Raw genomic sequence first — 18,892 nt, 5'->3', positions numbered from 1 at the left:
ACCTTTCGGGCTTCGACGGGCCTTCTCCACGGGCTCTAGACTTGACCCGAGGCAGTGTGAGTGGAGTTACGAACTGTCTCTTAATTTATGGAGAACACGACGAGTACAAAAAAGAAATGTTTCCCCTGTGGCAAGTTCCGACTTTTGGACCTTATCTCTCAACTTTGCAAACTTCGTACTAGCAAACTGTCAAAGAACGGTGTTGACGTGTTGACCAACGTTCAGATCCCTGAAGCATTGAGGCGTTGGGCAGATCAGCCTTCAAGCGGTGAATTCAAACAAACATCCTTGACCGGAAGAGAACCTTGGAATCAAGGTGTATTTACTACACCTGAATTTACTACGCAATATTCCCAGTACCTGACACTTACAATATTCACAAAATTGTACAAGGTTGGGAGGCGTGTGATGAGGCCCTGTCAAATTATTATTCGAATTTCGATTTTAATTTTGGTCGATCAGTTCGTTGATCGACGGGCTTTGACGGAAGCTGCTTCCGTCTGATTGTTCGGATTTTCTTTGCTTTTTTTTGGGAAATTAAATTATTATTTTCCTTTTTGATTTTTTTGATTTTTGATTTGTTTCATTTTCGACTGCAAGGGAGTCCGGGTGGTCTAGAAGTCTTCCCCGGCTTTGATATCAACCCTTTCACTCTTATTGATAAACACCCCCCATCCTCGATCTTGATCTTCACCTTCACCTTCACCTCACTTCACTCCACCTTCACACTGTTGTCTCACACAACCTTCAGGGCCCACTTGGTCCAGGCTGTCTACCTTCGCCTATCTCGACACACAAATCAACACATTTCACCATGATTCCCATTCAGTCACGCCTACAAGCCATGTCGCTTCCCAAAGCGGCGGCTCCTATCGCCAGCACAGATCCAGCTCAGGTCACCTTCTGCTGGAGTGGCAGCTCCGGATCTTTTGAATCCATCATGTCAAGCCCATTTGCTCCGCCACCAACACCAACTGACACCCTCCTCGACATCAACCCCCGCAAATCATCTTTCTCCAGCGAGCAGGGCGCAGCCTACGCCTTCCCATCCTGGCCCAACAGGCCTTCTCTCTCTACCAATGACTCCATGGACTCCTGCACCAGCGCCTACCTGTCCGACGATGACCTCCTCTGGATGCCCGAGAACGCCGGCACAGAGAAGGCAGTGGAAGAAACTCCCGTCGAGCCGGTCTGCTCCGTCACCATGGAGCAACAGCTCCAGCGCATGCGCGCCATCGCCGAGGAGGAAGACCGTGCCAACTTCATGGCCAGGGTCGACGCCCATGCTCGCGCCACCCTCGCTCTGCGCCAGGAAAAGCAGTCTATCGTCATCGACCGCGAGCGCGACTCAAAGCGCAAGAAGCGTCGGGTCGTACCAACACCCAAGCGCCGCGCACATTCAGCCTCCAAGGTTTCCACGCACTAAGCTCACCGGCTTGCCCGGTGCAGCGCAGGCGCTGCCTTAGGACTCACCCACTTCCTCTCTCTTCTTCTTGTCATTACCTCCTTATCTTTTAATTCTGTGGAGTCAGACCCCAGACTCTGACATGCCGTGATACCCGCCATTTTTTTTCTGGAATGGACCGATCTCGGACAGTGCAATGTTGATCGCCATGACGCGATCCCCGCAGCTTACCTAACGGCGCTGACGGCGGTTTTTCCTTGAAATGACTTCTTCACACCGCTGGTCTTTGACTCATTTCCTTATCGTTTCAGCGTTTCCTTCTGTCATTTGACCTGCATCAACGGTCCCGGTGTTTCCCATTAGCCTTTGCTTTTTTCCCTTTTTATGATGTTTCCGAAGCTCCAATACCCCATCTTGTATACCCCCATTTGTTGTCAATATTGAATCCGATTGCTTCTTTCTATTGCGCCACGCCCCCCATAATATGTACTATTTTCATATTGGGCATCCCAATCATAGCCGTTAGCTACTAGCACGTTATCAGGTAGCCTCACTTAACTGGCCTCACTTTTTTTCATTGAGATTCTCCTTCCCAACTCGTAGACCGAGATACAATAGTACCTCCGTACCCCGTGTACTCCGTACTCCGTAATACTTCCAAGGTTGTTCATAATAATCACAGTAATATCGCACCAACCTTGTCATCTCCGTACCCCCAATGCCACGTTCGTGGAGATGTAACCTACGAGCAAACCCCCGAAATAGAAATTCCAACAGCCGTCGATCAGCCCTGTCCGCCTCGTGTCCCGCCCCGCGTAACCGTCCAAAAGCCAAATCCCAGCAGTGAGGCTGCAAGAGCTTATTGTCTGTCCAACAGGCCCTGCAGGTATTGTCGCAGCAGTGAGGCTGATATGACACGGGGGGAAGGGGGCCTTGTGCCCAAGTCCTACGGATTTGTAATTCACAATGTGACTGTTGTGTCGGGGCGAAATGTTGCAACCTGATCATTATTCCTTTAGATTTGGATTTGGATTTCCGATACGGAGTAATTCTCAGAGTACCCTTTTTGCGCGGGATTTGTCGGCGGGTAATTTGCAGGAAACTTACGGTGGACGCTTAAATGGGTAGTGTTTGCCGCTTTACCCCTCTATCACATCTACTCCGTACAGTCACGGCAATTATCGCGATTTGCATCGGGGTTCGGGATGGGGTAAATGTGGGTATTCTTGCTTCTTTCGTTCTCGTGTCTTGCCTCTTTTGAAAATGCTGTTGCGTTCCCGAAACGAAAAGGAAATTTCCCCAAGGATCTCCAAGGTTATTCGGAAATTCACTTAACACTTCTAGCTCCACGGAGTAGCATATGCTAGAATGAGTTTACCACTCGGGTAATTGGTAGCGTGTCGTGGTTGGACAGTCCCAAAGCCGGACTCATGTGCTGACAGATTGTGGAATTCTGCCTTTGTCACAACCCACAAACTCTTTGAACCCCGTTTGTGGGAACCTGAAGAGTTTGTCCAGGGTGACTTTCCTAGACAAGAGAACCTTGGAACGAAGCCCATGTGCTATCATGCGCGACTCATGCGCGGTCAGACAATAACCAGTCGGTCATGTACGATAAGCACTTCAACTTGAAGTATTGGTACGGTGTGCAGGGGGAACATGGATGTACACCGAGGCAGATGTCTATCTGTGCATTTATTGAATCTGGATGAATTCCCATGTGGCAATCCATACTGAGTCCTGATACCCATCCTGTGGCGGACTGTGTGACACAGGTCTAGTACTTTTGGGGGGTACGGGGGTTTTCCGAGGTGGTCTCGAGGTTGCTGGTGCGAAACGGAGTCACCGAAATCTTGGAAAACTCCCTGGCCGATATCGTTTTCTCGAACGAAATGTCGAGATCTAGTGCAGTGCGCCCCTTTCGGCTCTAGAAGCCGGAAGAACGACGAGGGTGGCGCTCAGATACACCCACCCCTACCAGTGAGATTCCAGGTAGTCGGTTTGGAAATGGGTGGGCCCAGAGTGTTCGCTTTTATACTGGCGATGGTGTGGCAGTTGCGAGCGATAACTGCGTTCTTGATTCAAAGGCGAGTAGAAGGGATCATAGACATGAAGCAGTAGATCACATATCCAACAGTATGATCGTAAAGACAATATCCAACAGCAAAATTATACATGCATAGGCGAGGCCTGGAGTGTTATGACTCGGAATACCGTGCAATCTGACAGTATCAAGACAGCACATGCTCAGCAACGAAACCTGCAAAAACACGTCCCAGAATCTGCTCATAATTGGCCCCATTCTGCAAGCCTGCTAGCCCAAAGTGATTCTGTGATCGCCTTTGAGTTTCTTGACTTAGAACTTTTCGAAAAGGTCCGATAGGCATACGACGAGCCTAGAAACGCCGCAGCGTAGCCTCCAGCAACGTTGGCGAGGGACATAATGAAAGAAGAATGATCTCGGGAAAAGCCTGAAAGAACCATGGCTGGTCAGTTTCTGCTCGAAGACTGAAGCTCAGCGTATCATTTTAACTTTGCCTGTAAAATTTAGAGATAGAACGATGAACGCAGGAGTGACTGCACGGCTTGGGACTGTCCATCGTGTTTGATGAGACCGGATGTCGGCTTGCTAGGAAAGAAGATCTTCAAAAGTGAACCGAAATGATAGAAGACCCATCATTAATCTTCCTTCTGATACTTCACTTGCTCGTACTACATTCGTGTAACCACCTCGACAGCCACATGGCTGCTTTAACCTTTGTGGGGAGATTGTGGGGGTATCCTGAGGTTATCCGAGATGACTGAGGCCAAACACTAGCAAAACTTGCAGCTGTCTCCTTCGTGATCTTTTCGTTCTAGATCTCGCAGTCTGTGATCAATGTACAGACCAATTGATCGAGCCTATGCGTGATCTCCGAATGGGCGGCGAAAGAACTGAGTGGAGAGGTCATCAATGCATGGGCATCAGAATCTATATTGACAATGTATGATCTATCACTCTATTACAGGAAGGTCCCATGGGCTAAAGGACCTGATTCAGAACCTCACCACGACACCATTTTTCTACCGTGATCTTCACTGCACCGGAAAGATTTTGAAGTGTCGTTTCCGAGTACCAGGCAAGATGAGGAGTCAGGGTCAAGTTCAAACCCGCAGCCTCCGGACTTATTAAAGGCGAGTCTCCCCTTCCAGCGGGCTCCTTGGTATAGACATCTGTAGCCGCTCCAGCAATCGCGCCGCTTTTGAGAGCATCAAGAAGAGCCTGCTCATCGACAATGCCACCTCTGGCGACATTGATCAACAATCCGTGCGGTGACATGCTCTGGAACTCATCGGTGGAGATCATGTTGATAGTCTCCGCGCTCCGGGGTAGACACAAAATGACTACCGTCGACTTCTTCAACGCCTCTTCGAATCCAACCCGGCCAGGCCGAGGAGACACGCCCTTGCGCTCGGCGATAATAACGTTCATACCGAGACCCTTCGCCATTGACTCGATGCGTTTACCGAGGGATCCATATCCAACGATGCAAGTGGTCTCATCACCACACAGCAAAGGAGCCTTTCCATCCGGTGCGCGAACCCGACCCATCAATGATCCTTTAGTCTTCCACTCCGTGTTGAGCGATAGGTCTGATGGCACAGCGACTGTGGCATTATGGAGCTCGACGAACTTCCTCCGAGCTGCGAAATAGAGCCCAATGGCGTGTTCGCTGACACTGGCTACATTGCTGCCTGGGCAATTGCATACGGTGACTCCTCGAGCTGTCGCGGCAGCTAAGTCGACACAATCCGTGCCGGTCGCCATGATCACAATGAGGCGTAGTTTGGGGGTATTTGCGGGACTGAGAGTCTCCGCTGTCAGGCGCGTTGTCGTGGTGATGATGATCGTGGCATCTTTGACACGTTCTGGAAGATCTGATTGAGCTGTCAATCTGTGAACGGCTCGGGTATGCGGCCCTGGCAGGTCGAATTCCGGGATCTCGCAATGCACGCCTTCAATAGCGACAATGTGATGCGGGGTGGTGTCCATGATCGACTATTAGGATTGAATTGAATGACAGTGGTTTTGTTGGTTTCTTTTGTTTGTTGGAGAAGCCGCAGCTTCGATCGCCAATTCCACGTCTGCAGGGGTCGGTGTGATAGCTGATTTCCGTGAGTAGCCGAGAAGGATTTCGGACTACGTGCCGTGCTGATGTCTGATGTTGAAGCTGTTCACACGGCAAGAATTTTCAAGCCGACCGGTATACTTTATATGCGCCACTTATGAAAGAAAATCCTGCCTAGTGCGAGCATATTCTGCTTCGGAAATCAAATAGGGCTCGTGTGGATGCTTCATAGATATTTGTGTTCCGATGATAGCCGACGCCAAACCCGAGGTCAAAGCCGATGTCAAATCCGACGCCCTTCGAGTTGTCCAAGTGGGTATATATGGGATTTGTAATCCTGATGACTCTAACGTTAAATTACATTGAAGTATATAGAAACTCGGAATTGCATTGTGTTTGAAGATATTCATCTCTGGCCTAGTCTGCAATATCGCCATGTCTGATGTACAAGCACCCTATGGTAGGTTAGCCCTAACTTGCGTCAGAGAGACTCTGCTAATTCGTACCAAGCCACCCTCGATGTCTTCACATCGAGAAGGTATATCAATCTAGAAAAACTTTAATATCCAAAGCTAACTCAGGTCAACATAGATTCAAAGGCAACCCTGTCGCCATTGTGAAAGTCGGTGGTATCAACTTGTCCCAAGAGCAGAAGCAAAGAATCGCAAAGGAATTCAACTTCTCCGAAACCGTATTCTTGCACCCTGCAACTGGCAATGGAAACCCACGAGTAGATATCTTCACGCCTGTCAACGAGATGGAGTTTGCAGGCCATCCCATCATCGGCGCAGGCCACTACCTCTTCCGTGAACTTCTAGCCAGCTCCAACCACGCAAACTCTCTCACCGTTATCACCAAAGCGGGTCCAGTTCCGATAGAGTACGACACAGTCAACAAGACCGTGTCTGCCGAAGTCCCCCATAATATCCACATCCACCAACAGGCAGCATCCCTCAACCACATCACTCCTGTCCAAGCGTGTCTTGCCAACGCATCAGATCTCAAGGGTGTTCCCGAGAGCTCGCCTGTGGTCTCAGTGGTGAAAGGCGTGACGTACGCCCTGGTAGATCTTACCGAGAGACCTGACGTGTTTGCCGACATTGGCCCCGGCGGCAGTCCGGCGCTGGATTTGGATGAGGGATGGAGCCCTTCATTCACAGGTGTTATGTATCACCGCCATCTCAGATCGCATGAAGAGGGGGATGTGGTAGTATGGAATCTTCGCGTGCGTATGGTTGCGATCGACCTGGAGGATCCTGCGTGTGGTAGTGGAGGGAGCTCTTTGGGTGCTCACATCGCATTGTCGAATGCTGAGAGGGGCCGGCATCACCGCTTTTGCATTGACCAGGGTATTGAAATGGGGAGAGATAGTCTGGTCATCGTGGATGTGATCCTGGATGAAGAAAGGAGGAAGGTGTCGACCATTAAACTTGCCGGCCACGCTGCGTTTGTGGCCGAAGGGAAAATTTTTGTTGAATAAAAGACTTGAAACCATCAAGGTGATTTGATTTGATGTCACAAGTGAACAAATAGTTACCGAGGTGCTTCGGTGCAAACACCCCAGGAAACTCGGTAGGGTTGCTCAGGTGCTGTGTATAGGACCTCAGGATGCCTCACACAGGAAGGTGCACATCTTCAGAGCCACAATCCAACCAGCCCTGGAAGTCTTGATAGTAATGTTGAATACGTTTTGCAAGTGATGCCTTTGCTATAAACTAGAGGCTTGGCGGCTCATACTGCTGTACTCCAGGGCTTTCAATCCTGGGGGTGGACGTCTTTTCAACATGAGGATCATTTCCCCTGCAGCACATATACAACTGCAGCACCGAATCCGATGTGACATGATACCTGTGCAGATCAAAAAGTACTGGGCTCAAGTGATATGGTATATAGTATTAAAGCCAAAACATAACAAGCATGAAGTATATCATAATTTTTCCAAAAAAATAGTGGTGAACTCACCCCCAGGGGTCGCCCCCCGAAGGCTACAAATCCGTCCCCAGGCGGATTTTCGAAGAGCCGCTGCCGTGTGCTGGTATGGCCGCACGGTTTTTCCTACCCTCTCCCGAGAGGCAGGTGCTAAACTCATCCCAATTCCCCGAAGGAAACCGCGCGGAGCTCGCTTTAATGCTGGAATGGGACGATACACGTTCTACCACTCGGCCACTGACCCTCGCGTACTTATAACTGGGACTATTTGGCCATTTATACTCGCTTGAAGCCCCGAGTTCGACGCCGGGATGAGGTGTTTTGGGGTCCTATAGACAAATGAGGCTCATTTTTATGCTCAGATCGTCTACATGAACCCAGTGAAGTATGAGAAATAGTTGAAATGTGAAATTATTTACGGCTTCAGTTGTAAAGTCGAGCTTTGGTGTGGTGGTGTTCGACGTGAAGCCATTCGCGCGCTCCTGCCGTTTTGGGATACTTGCGCTCTCTGAGCTCGACCCCAACACTCTCCGAAATCAGGGCTTGTATGGATCACCTGAGCTCCACTGGGACTTGCTACCGGTTCTTTAGGGATGTTTTGCGTGTGAAGTTAATTGCATTTCTCAAAAACGTACAATATCATATGTTGTTTTCCTATAGGGCCACTCGTGAAACCAGGTTAGCACGCCATTCTAATGATGCTCCAGTGGTTTGTAAGAAAATTGTAATAAAGAAAGACCTCTCGAGTTCGTGTGCATTCGTATGCTCATCATGTGTGCCTGTGTTGAAGTCCAACGTGCCAGGCGGTTTGATGTTGCCACTAGAAGCAGGTTGGGCTTTTGCAACTCGATCCATACAACCATGATTCAGCCGAGCACGGACCTCATAGTTATATGTGCAAAACAGCTAGAAATAACCTTGGAAGTATCTTAATTTGCTCAGAGGCGTCTATGAAGCTCAGCTCACTGAAGTACATAATGAAAATTCATGTAGAAAAGTGTCGCTCTGATGATGACTTGAAATCCCGGGTCCAAAATATTCAACGTCAATTAATCTACATTCATAGTCCCTTGCTAAACAACTCCCTCAGCTCCTTGAGAAGTGGCTCCTTGCTTACAGCCTGGACCTTCATCTTCTCGGAAAGAGTATCTGCCACACCCATCGCACGACAGAGATCGACCAAAGACCCGTCCATCGGAGCTTCGTAGACAAATAGCCCTAATGCATACAGCAAGCCATGCAGCGCCTCCACGCTCTGATCCTCTCGCGAGACAGCCTCCAGTAAAGATGCGGTCAGCTCGACTTGGTCTTCCTCCGACAGGGCGTCGGCTTTCCCGTCGAAACGGGCGTTGTGGTTGAATGCAGCGAGGTTGTATGCAAACGAGGCCGCAACGACACGCAGGTTTGCATGTGAATCTAGAAGGGAGTTGGTTGCAAAGCTGAGACAAGTTGAACGTAGAGGCGAAGATGAGGAAGTAAGCTGTGCTGGGTATAGAGGGGTGCTGAAGAGATTGCAGGCGAGTTGAAGAGCAACGATGCGAAGGTTGTATGGAGATGATGAGGTGTCGTCTTGTGCCAGGGGCGCGAGAATGGTGAGCAAAGTTGCGTGTCCTGCTTCTTCGGCGAAATATCCACTTGCACGGGGATCCAACAGAAGAAGTCGGACTAAATCGACAACTGCAAAGTGACTGTCACTGGGAAGCTTTGAGTATACCGAGTTCAATGTCGTGGCAAAGGTGTGCAAATCAGGGACTCTGGTATCGGCTGCAGGTTCTGTGCCGCTAGAATGTCGAAGTTGAACGAATTCAATCACCTCTCCAACACCCCGACCTTCTTTGAACTCCACTGGTAACTTTTGCAAGAGTTTATCGAGCGGCGGTGCCTTTTTGTACGTCACAAAGTTCGTGATCTGGCGCTGGAGGCTTGGGAGACGAAGTTGGCGATGGGGGTGCGTCGGGTGTGCCATTTCGAGGAGCATACGGACATTACCAGTGATCTGGGACGGACTAGCTCCACTCCATTCATCGAGCTTTTGACCTTTCACGAATGTCATGAAGGTGGGTGTTGCACGCACACTGTACTTCATGCCCACATCGCGCGCCATGCTGATATCCACCTTGATAAGGGTGCCTCGATCACCGGCCTCGGCCGCGAGTTGATCGTAGATCGGATAAACAGCCTTGCATGGCGGGCATGTCGCCGATGTGAAAAAGATGACCGCGCAGGAGTTCGATGCACTCCTGAGTTCATTCTCGAGCTGGTTCAGATTGCTCACAACTCGAACGGTCCCGGCCGGTGAAGGGACCACCGGCTTCGCTGCCGGGGGCGCCGCAGGCGCGGCAGGTCGAGCACTTGGTCCTGGAATAGGACTTGGGCCGGTACCTTGGGTGACGCCTTTCAATGCAGACTCGATTTGTGGTTTCATCATCTGCCCGAATGGGGTTTGAAGGAACTCCCGAGGCAGGTTGATGATGCGCTCTGGAATGCTTTTGCCAACAAGGAACATGGATAGATCTTGCGTGAAATTGTTACAGTTGTGAAGAAACAGATCATATGACTAGAGCATGACATTAGTACTGATGGCAGCCTTTTTGGAATGAATGACACAGACCTCTGGTGTATAAATCGTCGACAAAGAACCGAGATATTCTTCGATGACATCGCTTGGAAGCTCAGTGGTGCCCAATTTCACGACTTCCATGGGCTGTCCGTGGTGAGTGCTCCCTGGGACGGAAGTCTGGATGCCTTGGCCAAAATAATATTCGACCCCGTTCAGCACAATGGAGGTATGATAGATGGCATCCATTTGTGTCCCTGTCAGAGCAAGAGAGTACTGTTGACATCAGGAAATGGTCCGATGTTGTTTATTCAAGCCAGGAAAACACATACCATTCGTGCCAGACCCTATGTTTGTGGTTAGTTGCCGGAAATTGCATCACCCGAATGAGTAGCATACCTTGGACAGGTCATACACGTAAAGCTGAACATCCATAATGAAGGCAGCTATGTCAATGAGAGATGAAACCAGAAGTGAAGTACAGTGACTAGAAAGGACCTGGAGATAAAGAGCCCTCACAGGCTGCAGTGCGATAACGTCAGCATCCGCCGCGATCACCTTCGACCATTTTCTACGCCAACCCTACACGAACGGTGTACTGCTGAAGTTGTTTTTCGTTGATTTTGTATACTAGTTTGATCATAAGTAGTACTTTTAAGTCCAATTATACCCATGCTTTCTCTTGAAAAAGAATCAAAAAAAGAGCATAAAAAAGAGGGCTTAGAATAAGCAATGTGAGAATTGATCCAAAGCAAAAGTCCTGGCTGAACCGTGTCCATATGGTCGAAGACTTGAAAGAGTTGACTATCTCCACAAGACTGATAATACATATAATACAAGATCTCCTCCAGTGAAGATGAGAGTTTGGCACTGAAGAGACGGAACCCTTGGCTTGGCGCCATGACATAGTTCTCCAATTACTCCGTAGACCTTCCCCACTTCAAAACCTCGGATTCTCCGCGACTGCGACAGCATTCCTCGACATCCCACACAATGGTAAGTCCAGCCAAGAAACACCCTTCTACGACCCAATTTGACCCACACACAGCCTCCCAAGCGGCGTGGAGCCGCCAGCTCCGCACCGGCGCCAAAACGTGGGCGCGCATCAAAGCTAGCAAAAGAGAACAACATTACCGCCGAAGAAGAAAACGAGATCAAGGAGGTCTTCCACATGTTCTCCCACCAAAATGAAGAATTTCCAGACGAGAAGGAAGGCGTTCTTCCCCGAGAAGATGTGCGCAAGGCACTGGTGTAAGCCTTCCCCGGTCCGATCCCCAATCTGCTTGACATTCAACACCGGCAACCACTATACCGAGCTCTGTTCCAAGTCGCAATCTAACACGAGAAATAGAGCCCTCGGTCTTCCACCCACAGACTCAAGCGAACTCGCCGAAATCATTTCCGCCCTCGATCCTACGACCTCTGGCTTCGTGCCGTATAGTCCCTTCGTCTCAATAGCAGCCGCTAAGCTACATTCGCGGGGTGAGGATGCTATCTCTGCCGAGGTGGATGATGCCTATCAACTCTTTACGCGTGGTACAAACGGACCCATCACGTTGTCGCATCTCCGTCGTATTGCGCGCGATTTGAAGGAAGATGGCGTGGGTGATGATCTGCTCAAGGACATGATCTTAGAGGGCAATGGCGGTGCTGGGTTGAGCGCTGGGGTCACGTTAGAGCAGTTTCATGATGTCATGACCAGGGCAGGTGTGTTTTGATTGCAGTTGGTGATCGGACTAGGCTGCTCTTCGGTCCTGGAGTTTAGGGCGCAATTGGCAAGAGCCCAGGTGTTTTGTGTTTTAGCACTAGGAGTTTAGGGACATCACATTGTCGGTGGGTCAAGTTTTTCTTCTGGACCAGTACGGAGCAAAAGGACTACAGCCTTGGAAGGAAAATGGTAAATTTAAGTTACCCATTTGTAGTTTGTCATGTCGTGGTTGTAGATACATGCTTTCCTCCACCGGCTTCTGCGCAGCAACTGAAAAATTAAGCTGATACTAGCAATGGAAAAAAGAAAAGGGAAAAAAAAGAAAACCTAGAGAAAGACAACCATCGAAAGAAGCAATGAAAAGGAAAAGGAAAGTGAGAATAGTTGAAGATATCACCTGCGCATCAACCATGAGGAACTTTCGTCAAGAACACCGGCTGCCAAGGCGTGCAGAAGTAGCGGTGGAGGAAAGCGGAAGCAATGGTTAAGGTATTTAGGAGATCTCGTCGTTCATGCCAATGTCCTGGTTGGCGTTGGCCTGGGGAGCAGTGCCGTTGGCAGGAGCAGCTTCACCAGGAGCATTGAAATAATCAACCATCTCAGCGTCAAGTTCCTCGACAGTCTTAGGCTTTCCGCGGCCGGGGTTGCGACCGCGACCGGCAGCGCGGCCACCACGGCGAGAGCCCTTCTCAGCAGTGGTGGTCTTGTTCTCCTTCTTAGCCTTAGGAGCAGCGGCAGACTTGGGACGTGCCTTCTGACTACACAGATGAATGAGTATGCGATTGTGAGCGTGGAGGAATGAGACAGTGACTTACGCAATGCGCTCGTTGAGAGGCTTGGCAACGGGAGCAGCTGGGGCATGGGAGGCGTCGAAAACGACCTCAATCTGTTTATTATTACATCAGTATTGCACGAGCGACAGGCATAAATTGCATGGAAATTACCTTCATGGGACGGCCATCGACGAGAAGTCCGTTGAGTTCCTTAGCAGCCTTGGCGGCAGTGTCCGGCTTGAGAAAAATGATCGAGGCGATGCCACGGCTAGTGCCGTTCTGGTTGTAGGTAAGCATAACGCGGCGAACAGGGCCTGCGGACTTGGTGAAGTATTCCTATAGCGGAAAACATTAGTATTGTGTTCCGGTCCAGCGATGATGGCTCTTCTCGGATGTCGTAGAATGCGGCGGCGCAAACGAAGACGAAAAAATGACAGGGTAAGACAAAAAAGACAATAAGAGAGAACCAGGCGAGCACCAGCGAGCACCAGCGAGTGTATCAACCCTTTTGTGGATTTTCTGTCCCTCAGTATGGGATACCGGAACCCTCTTCCATCGCACGAACCCCATCTGATCAAGAGAAAATTGACATTGATTGTCACATCCCATCTATGCAAAACCGACATTCTCAACATTCCACTTCTTCCACAATTCAACAAGAGATCGACGAAACATTGTTCGCTCGCGTCGCTACCATCGACGCAGGCCAAGCCGTAGTAGAATCCATCTGCCCATGGATGTCTACTCATCAGGAGAACTGTAAGACGCAAGTGTGTCCTCTGACGGCCTGATAATTGGGTCATCACCCCAAAGCACGGAGGCTCTTCACAAAAAGTGGTAAGGGAAATGACAATGTCAAATCTTCGCGAAGTAGTTCCAGTTGCCAACTGGATATTTCCTCACAATTTCACTGATGCACTCGCTGATGCTCGTCTGTATCTCAGGTAGAAGAGGAGAAATGAAAGCGCGCAACTGAAGAGAAGTCTGAATGATCATTGATCATTCATGGCAAAGTACTCAGAGAACAAAGCAGGCGGAGTTCCAAGTGAAGTCAACACGAGCAATGTCTCTTTCACCGTACTGCGACAGAAGTCCGACAACTTGTCTCGCACAATGCCAAGAATATGTGCGGGGAAGAAGAAACTTGTCTGTGCCGTGTTTCGAGGAGAATAGGAACAAAGAGTTCGCAGAGTGGATCGAAATCGTTTGCGCCGCAAGGCTTTCGAGAGAAGAGAAGGCGATGAACGCCAAGGTGAGGGCCTTCTTATCAACATACCTTGACATTGCCCTCGGTGACGTCGGCAGGCTGGAAAGGTTAGCTGTGAACATAATAAGATGTCGCGAGAGAGATGGGTAAGAGCATACCAGTCCACTGACGAGGATCTTGCTGGAAGCAATAGGAGTGACAGGCGCAGGGTGAGCGGCCTTGGGAGCAGCCTTGGTAGACTTCTTGACGCCTCCAACGGAAGCTTTCTTAGCGGCGCGACGAGGACCAGCGCGGCGACGAGCATTCTGGCGACGGTTGCCGACGAGATCGTCGAGAGACTTGTCGAGATTGGCAGACATGTTTGTGATGATGTGTGGTGGCTGGGAAAACTTGAGTGCGCGTCAAGGTGATAGTGTGATGGCACCGCTTTGAGATGAATCGGTTGACTTGGGGGATGTAGTCACGAAGATGAAGAAGAAGTGGTCTTACGGGGGACGGGTTGAGGTAAGGCAGGGACGGGGGTGAGCCATGATCAGAGTGGCGCTAAGCCATTTCCAGATTGACAAAAAGGGTAAGCGGTGGAAGAGGCAAAATCGACACTGCCAACGGGAACGGAGTATTTCTTGCTCCGTGCCCGCCTCGCTGCTTATCAGCAACACTGGAAACCTTTCAAGTCAAGTGCTTTTTCAGCACGGAGTATAGTGGGCGATTGAGGTCTCGGATATTCACGTTGAAGTTTTGAGGCTGAAGCTTTATCTGAGGGCTTCTCGAGATTATCCTGCCACGTGAAATCCAGCGCAAATATGACTTCGGGAGGTAGATCCGTCTTTCAGGACTATAGTACTAATCTTTGATTGTATTGCACCCGGCGCGCCAGCTCGGTCGATCACTTGGATACAAAGCAGTCACTACCAATCATGAAAATCACGGGATATGAATGAACAAAGGATTTATTACACAGGCCCAGCCTGAAAGTGAACTATGGAAAGACGGTACACCAACTCCAAACGCAAAACATTGGGATAATTCAAAGAATGGCCATCATTCTCTTTAGACGATATGAAAGCCACTAGCTCTTGAGGGCCTCCAACCGCCCGCGCATCTGCTCGAGCGTTGCTTCTTGGTCGTCGAACTCCTCCTCGGCTTGCGGAGATTCGGGCTCTGAAATCTTGTGCACCGGTTGGGCATTCACGGGTTGCGCCTGGGAGAGCTTGCCCTGCAAGACTTCCTGCAGTATCTTCTCAATTTCAGAGTCTGCTTCTTCTTCCTCGTCTTCAAAGACGGATGGGTCTGTGATTGCATCATCAACCATCTCTTCGATGATACCCGCCCTGACTAATTCTGAAGAAAGCTGGTGCATGGTGGACGAAAGCTGAGGCAACCGCACTAGAGTATTGACATCTTTCATAATCCCAGTTGACTTCTGAAGACTCCCTTGAATCTTGCGCGCCGAGAAAGCTTCATTGACTTGCATACCCACGCTTTGTAGTTGAGCGCGGCTGGTGTGAAGGCGAGCCGTCTGCTTTCGGATCCGTACAAGCTCCCGCGCGAAAACCTTGGTGTCAGTGGTTGCTTGTTTCGCCTGGGATGGGTTTCGCTGGGCACGCTTGGAGGCGTTGACGATGTGTTGGCGAGTCTGGCTGTCACTGACTTTGAGGCGAGCTAAATCGCGGTCTAGCTGGCGAGTATTGGAGCGTATTAAGGCGTTGCACTTCCTCATCTAGTTCATGAGAGCATTAGATCAGCAACACGGTCATTGACTCGGTGGTCGCCTAGTCTGCTTACCTGGGCTTGTGGGTCGGGCCCAAAGAAGACGGCCTTGAGGGTTTCCATGATCGCGGCCTGAACTCAGTGAGACTTCAGTTTTACAGAGGATCAGATCTTCCAGGCGCGAGCAATGTCTCGAGAGGAATGAACTCAGGACGACGTTTGATTTGATCAGCGATAAGGCTTAAGCCTGGGGCATCGTCGTTGAGATGTGTGAGGAGCCTGATTTGACTGGTCTCTGATCGCAAGTTGGTAGAAGAGTTCTGACAAGCTTGACTTTTCACCTAGACCAGAATCTCCTGGCCTTCGGCTTTAGTGTTCAATCAGTGTTTATGCAATTGGCAACATTCGCGGGGGCGATTTGACCGGGACCGGATAACTGAGTCAGCTCTGACGTAAACATGTCCCACATTTTTGGTGCCTGAGGCGGTAGTGAGGGAGGTCTTCCACGAGGTTCTAGCACCTTTATGTGCATGGCTGAGCTTCTCTAGGCACTTCCGCACCTCTTCCTCAACAACAATTCAATCCTCCAATCTTCCTTACCTCTCCTCCTAATCATCTGTCCAGACTCAGTTAAAATGTCTCAGACCTTGACCCCCGAAGGTGTGTTCGAAGTGCTCGTTACTTCTTCCCCGCTCTTGAACGCGGGACTGCACATTTTGCATGGGATTTACGATGACGTTATCCCATTTTGAGAACATCCTACAGCTGGGAAAACCTCAATGATATCTCGTTACAGTACAAGTTCAAGGCGCTAACAGCTCTCTCTTTTTTCTAGTCACATGGGCCCAGCGCTCCTCCGACGATGACCCTGAGCGCAACTACCTCTACGTCAACATCAAGACCCCCGACGTTCCCAAGTCCGAAGCTACTCTCAGCATCACCGAAAAGAATGTTACCTTCAAGGGTCCCTCCAAGAAGGGCGTAACATACAGCGTCTCCCTGGACCTCTTTGCCGAGATCGACCCTGAGAACAGCAAGACCAACCACACCGACCGCGAGGTCGAGCTCGTGCTCCGCAAGAAGGATCTCAAGCTGGAGTTCTGGCCCCGTCTTCTCGAGAGCAAGCAGAAGATGCACTTCCTCAAGACTGATTTCGACAAGGTATGTTGCAACACTTCCATATCTGCGACGAGCCGGCGACTAACGGGACACAGTGGGTCGATGAGGATGAGCAGGATGAGGCCGGTGATGATGACTACGCCAACAACTTCGGCGGCTTCGGCGGCGAGGGCGGTGGTGACCCCAACGCCGGTGCCGGTGGCCTCGGCAACATTGACTTCTCCAAGCTCGGTGGTATGCCCGGCATGGGTGGTGGTGCTGGCGGCATGCCTGACCTTAGCGCTCTGGCCGGTATGGCTGGCGGCATGCCCGGCGGCGCGCCCGGTGCTGAGGATGCCGAGGAGGATGTAGGTTTTCTGCAACCAAGACCTATTCTGATATGATCACTGACATCTCTAATTAGGATGATGACCTCCCCGAGCTCGAGGAGGCTGACGCCCAGAAGTCGGCTAAGATTCAGGAAGTTTCTTAAATGTCTGACGGTTAATTTCTGCGAATTCCATTACGACCAGGAACGAAAAATAGGGTGCTTCAAGACACCCACGGGGCGGTGTGCTTGAGCTAGAGTTGCTTGGGATTCCTACCGACCATTGACTGCGGCTTTATTCAAGTCACGCAATATAAGGTCGAGGAACCTTTATACTTAGTGATTCTTTCTCATCTAAAACATCCCAATGATTGATGAAGCCTGATGAGTGGCCAGTTCTGCAGTAGTTAGCACCCGTTTGTCCTGTAGCGTTGACTCAATCACTTGAGCCTTACCGAGTCGCTGTCAGCCATTCTCTACCAGAGACTGGAGTGATCAGGTTGGCGTATGGGGTTGTTGCTATGCAATTATATCGATAAGTCAACTAAATGTAGAAGAAAGTTTTCCCCATTGTGGGAACTTCCCCAACTGCAAGAATACAGGATGCTGCACCGCTTTATCCAAGTGAAACTTGTGTCCATTATTGCAAGATCTGAGAGATGCGTTCTATAAGTATGGTGAGTGGGACATCCTTGAAATCAAAGGACACACGTTTCCCTTAACCCCATCGGATGACCCTTCCTTCATTTCCACCCGGGCAACCATTATTTCTTTCCAGTAGCTTCCTTCACGGGGGAAATTGTTTTCTAGTTTGATTCTTCGTTGCCAGTTGTGTTCAATGCACCAGCTAAGCCCTGGTCGCTCAACAAGGCCGTGATATGTTGCAAAACAGTAGAAGTCGGGACTATGGAAATTATCCAATTCCTGTTCCAAGCCTCAGTGCCGCGCGTGACGCGGCCAAAAAGACGATGATAGTTGCTTATACACAGGCGTCATATGTATTCGCTTAATCTCATATTTCGATTGGTAACGGAAGAAAGCTATCATCAACTTCGGGACCTTTTTCTAACTGTCTTTCTAACTATCTTTTTGGCTGTCCATCCAAGGTTCCAATTAATTGTCAAATCATTATGATTGGTCGAGAAATGGAAGTCTTGGCTAAGCCGTGAACAGAGAATTAGGGATTGGGGATCTCTGAAGTTGACTTCGCGGGCATCTGACAACAATTGGTGGTTTTGAATCTCACTGCAGATACCGAAATCGATCAGATGCGCGTGAAATGGTCTTGTTTCAAAAATAGGAAATCTCGTGTCCGTGGCCACACGCCAACATCGCCATGGAGCATCCACCAGATCCCATCGTTCAATGAAAACATCAACCACATGAGCTCTAAGCAACCCCACCTGGTAGCAACACTCAGTATCATCAAAGAGATCTACTAATCTATTCATCGCCACATCAATTCGATGCGGTCTACTATTCTGGGCGACACTGTCGGCCAGTAATGGTAGGCCTGGAATACAACCCTGAAAGAGCGATGACATACTTGTAGGCTGAGCAGTGAAGCTGGGTTGGACCCAGAGCTCCACAATTGGGGTGAACTGTTGCCTGTCTTCTCCTATCTGATCTTGCAGCTTCATGGTAGCCCATTGTCTTTGCTAGCAGGGACCACGGGAACAGAATTTGATGTGTTTAATAGGTTCTCAGAGCACAGACATGACAAGGCAGACTCCCATCATGGATTCTCCACCTTAACTACCTGGATATCATTATCATCCCTGTGGTATGGGTATACTTGAGATCCTGTAAAGAAGCGTTGCGTTGACCGTACCTCGTCGAAACCTCCAGGGCTTGAAGTACAACAACCTCTGGCCCATATGGTACAGTCACAAATTGGATATGTTTTCTATCACGCACTTGAACCCTGAAATATGACATGAGAAGATATGCTAGTCATATCAAACAATAGTATGTGTCATAAATTGACCCGGAACATGGATGAATCTTCAAAGAATTACCCGATGGTGTCGATCATTGCCTCCAGGCGCGAAAGGATCCTGCATGCATA

The 18,892-nt window shown here is 49.7% G+C and overlaps 8 protein-coding genes across 8 annotated transcripts; 4 read left to right on the top strand and 4 right to left on the bottom strand.

Moving 5' to 3' along the window:
* Nucleotides 1–814: 814 nt before the first annotated feature.
* On the top strand, nt 815–1,426 carry N7506_000810 (uncharacterized protein; the record flags this gene model as incomplete). The annotated part of the gene is made up of 1 exon (XM_056950106.1): nt 815–1,426. The coding sequence occupies one exon, from the start codon at nt 815–817 to the stop codon at nt 1,424–1,426; it is 612 nt and encodes a 203-aa protein (XP_056816021.1).
* A 3,001-nt stretch (nt 1,427–4,427) lies between these two features.
* N7506_000809 (D-isomer specific 2-hydroxyacid dehydrogenase family protein) lies at nt 4,428–5,438 on the bottom strand (the record flags this gene model as incomplete). Its single annotated transcript, XM_056950105.1, has 1 exon — nt 4,428–5,438. The coding sequence occupies one exon, from the start codon at nt 5,436–5,438 to the stop codon at nt 4,428–4,430; it is 1,011 nt and encodes a 336-aa protein (XP_056816020.1).
* Nucleotides 5,439–5,949: 511 nt separating this feature from the next.
* Nucleotides 5,950–6,994, top strand: N7506_000808 (PhzF family phenazine biosynthesis protein; the record flags this gene model as incomplete). Its single annotated transcript, XM_056950104.1, has 2 exons — nt 5,950–5,974; nt 6,087–6,994. The coding sequence occupies 2 exons, from the start codon at nt 5,950–5,952 to the stop codon at nt 6,992–6,994; spliced, it is 933 nt and encodes a 310-aa protein (XP_056816019.1).
* Nucleotides 6,995–8,503: 1,509 nt separating this feature from the next.
* N7506_000807 (bifunctional C97 family peptidase/thioredoxin family protein) lies at nt 8,504–10,435 on the bottom strand (the record flags this gene model as incomplete). The annotated part of the gene is made up of 4 exons (XM_056950103.1): nt 8,504–10,000; nt 10,055–10,276; nt 10,333–10,347; nt 10,400–10,435. The coding sequence occupies 4 exons, from the start codon at nt 10,433–10,435 to the stop codon at nt 8,504–8,506; spliced, it is 1,770 nt and encodes a 589-aa protein (XP_056816018.1).
* A 558-nt stretch (nt 10,436–10,993) lies between these two features.
* N7506_000806 (EF-hand superfamily Ca2+-modulated protein) lies at nt 10,994–11,718 on the top strand (the record flags this gene model as incomplete). Its single annotated transcript, XM_056950102.1, has 3 exons — nt 10,994–10,996; nt 11,049–11,251; nt 11,352–11,718. The coding sequence occupies 3 exons, from the start codon at nt 10,994–10,996 to the stop codon at nt 11,716–11,718; spliced, it is 573 nt and encodes a 190-aa protein (XP_056816017.1).
* Nucleotides 11,719–12,201: 483 nt separating this feature from the next.
* Nucleotides 12,202–14,047, bottom strand: N7506_000805 (putative RNA annealing protein Yra1; the record flags this gene model as incomplete). The annotated part of the gene is made up of 5 exons (XM_056950101.1): nt 12,202–12,466; nt 12,524–12,594; nt 12,653–12,817; nt 13,758–13,787; nt 13,847–14,047. 5 exons carry the CDS (start codon nt 14,045–14,047, stop codon nt 12,202–12,204), a joined length of 732 nt encoding a protein of 243 aa, XP_056816016.1.
* Nucleotides 14,048–14,757: 710 nt separating this feature from the next.
* N7506_000804 (ESCRT-III subunit protein VPS24) lies at nt 14,758–15,521 on the bottom strand (the record flags this gene model as incomplete). Its single annotated transcript, XM_056950100.1, has 2 exons — nt 14,758–15,408; nt 15,474–15,521. The coding sequence occupies 2 exons, from the start codon at nt 15,519–15,521 to the stop codon at nt 14,758–14,760; spliced, it is 699 nt and encodes a 232-aa protein (XP_056816015.1).
* A 512-nt stretch (nt 15,522–16,033) lies between these two features.
* wos2 (Hsp90 cochaperone SBA1) lies at nt 16,034–16,989 on the top strand (the record flags this gene model as incomplete). Its single annotated transcript, XM_056950099.1, has 4 exons — nt 16,034–16,058; nt 16,234–16,559; nt 16,613–16,864; nt 16,921–16,989. 4 exons carry the CDS (start codon nt 16,034–16,036, stop codon nt 16,987–16,989), a joined length of 672 nt encoding a protein of 223 aa, XP_056816014.1.
* Between the last annotated feature and the right edge of the window lie 1,903 nt (nt 16,990–18,892).

Source organism: Penicillium brevicompactum (assembly GCF_028827555.1).
Source record: "Penicillium brevicompactum strain IBT 35665 chromosome Unknown utg000001l_segment0_segment0, whole genome shotgun sequence".
Classification (NCBI taxonomy): domain Eukaryota; kingdom Fungi; phylum Ascomycota; class Eurotiomycetes; order Eurotiales; family Aspergillaceae; genus Penicillium; species Penicillium brevicompactum.
This window is presented reverse-complemented; position numbering and strand designations above follow the sequence as displayed.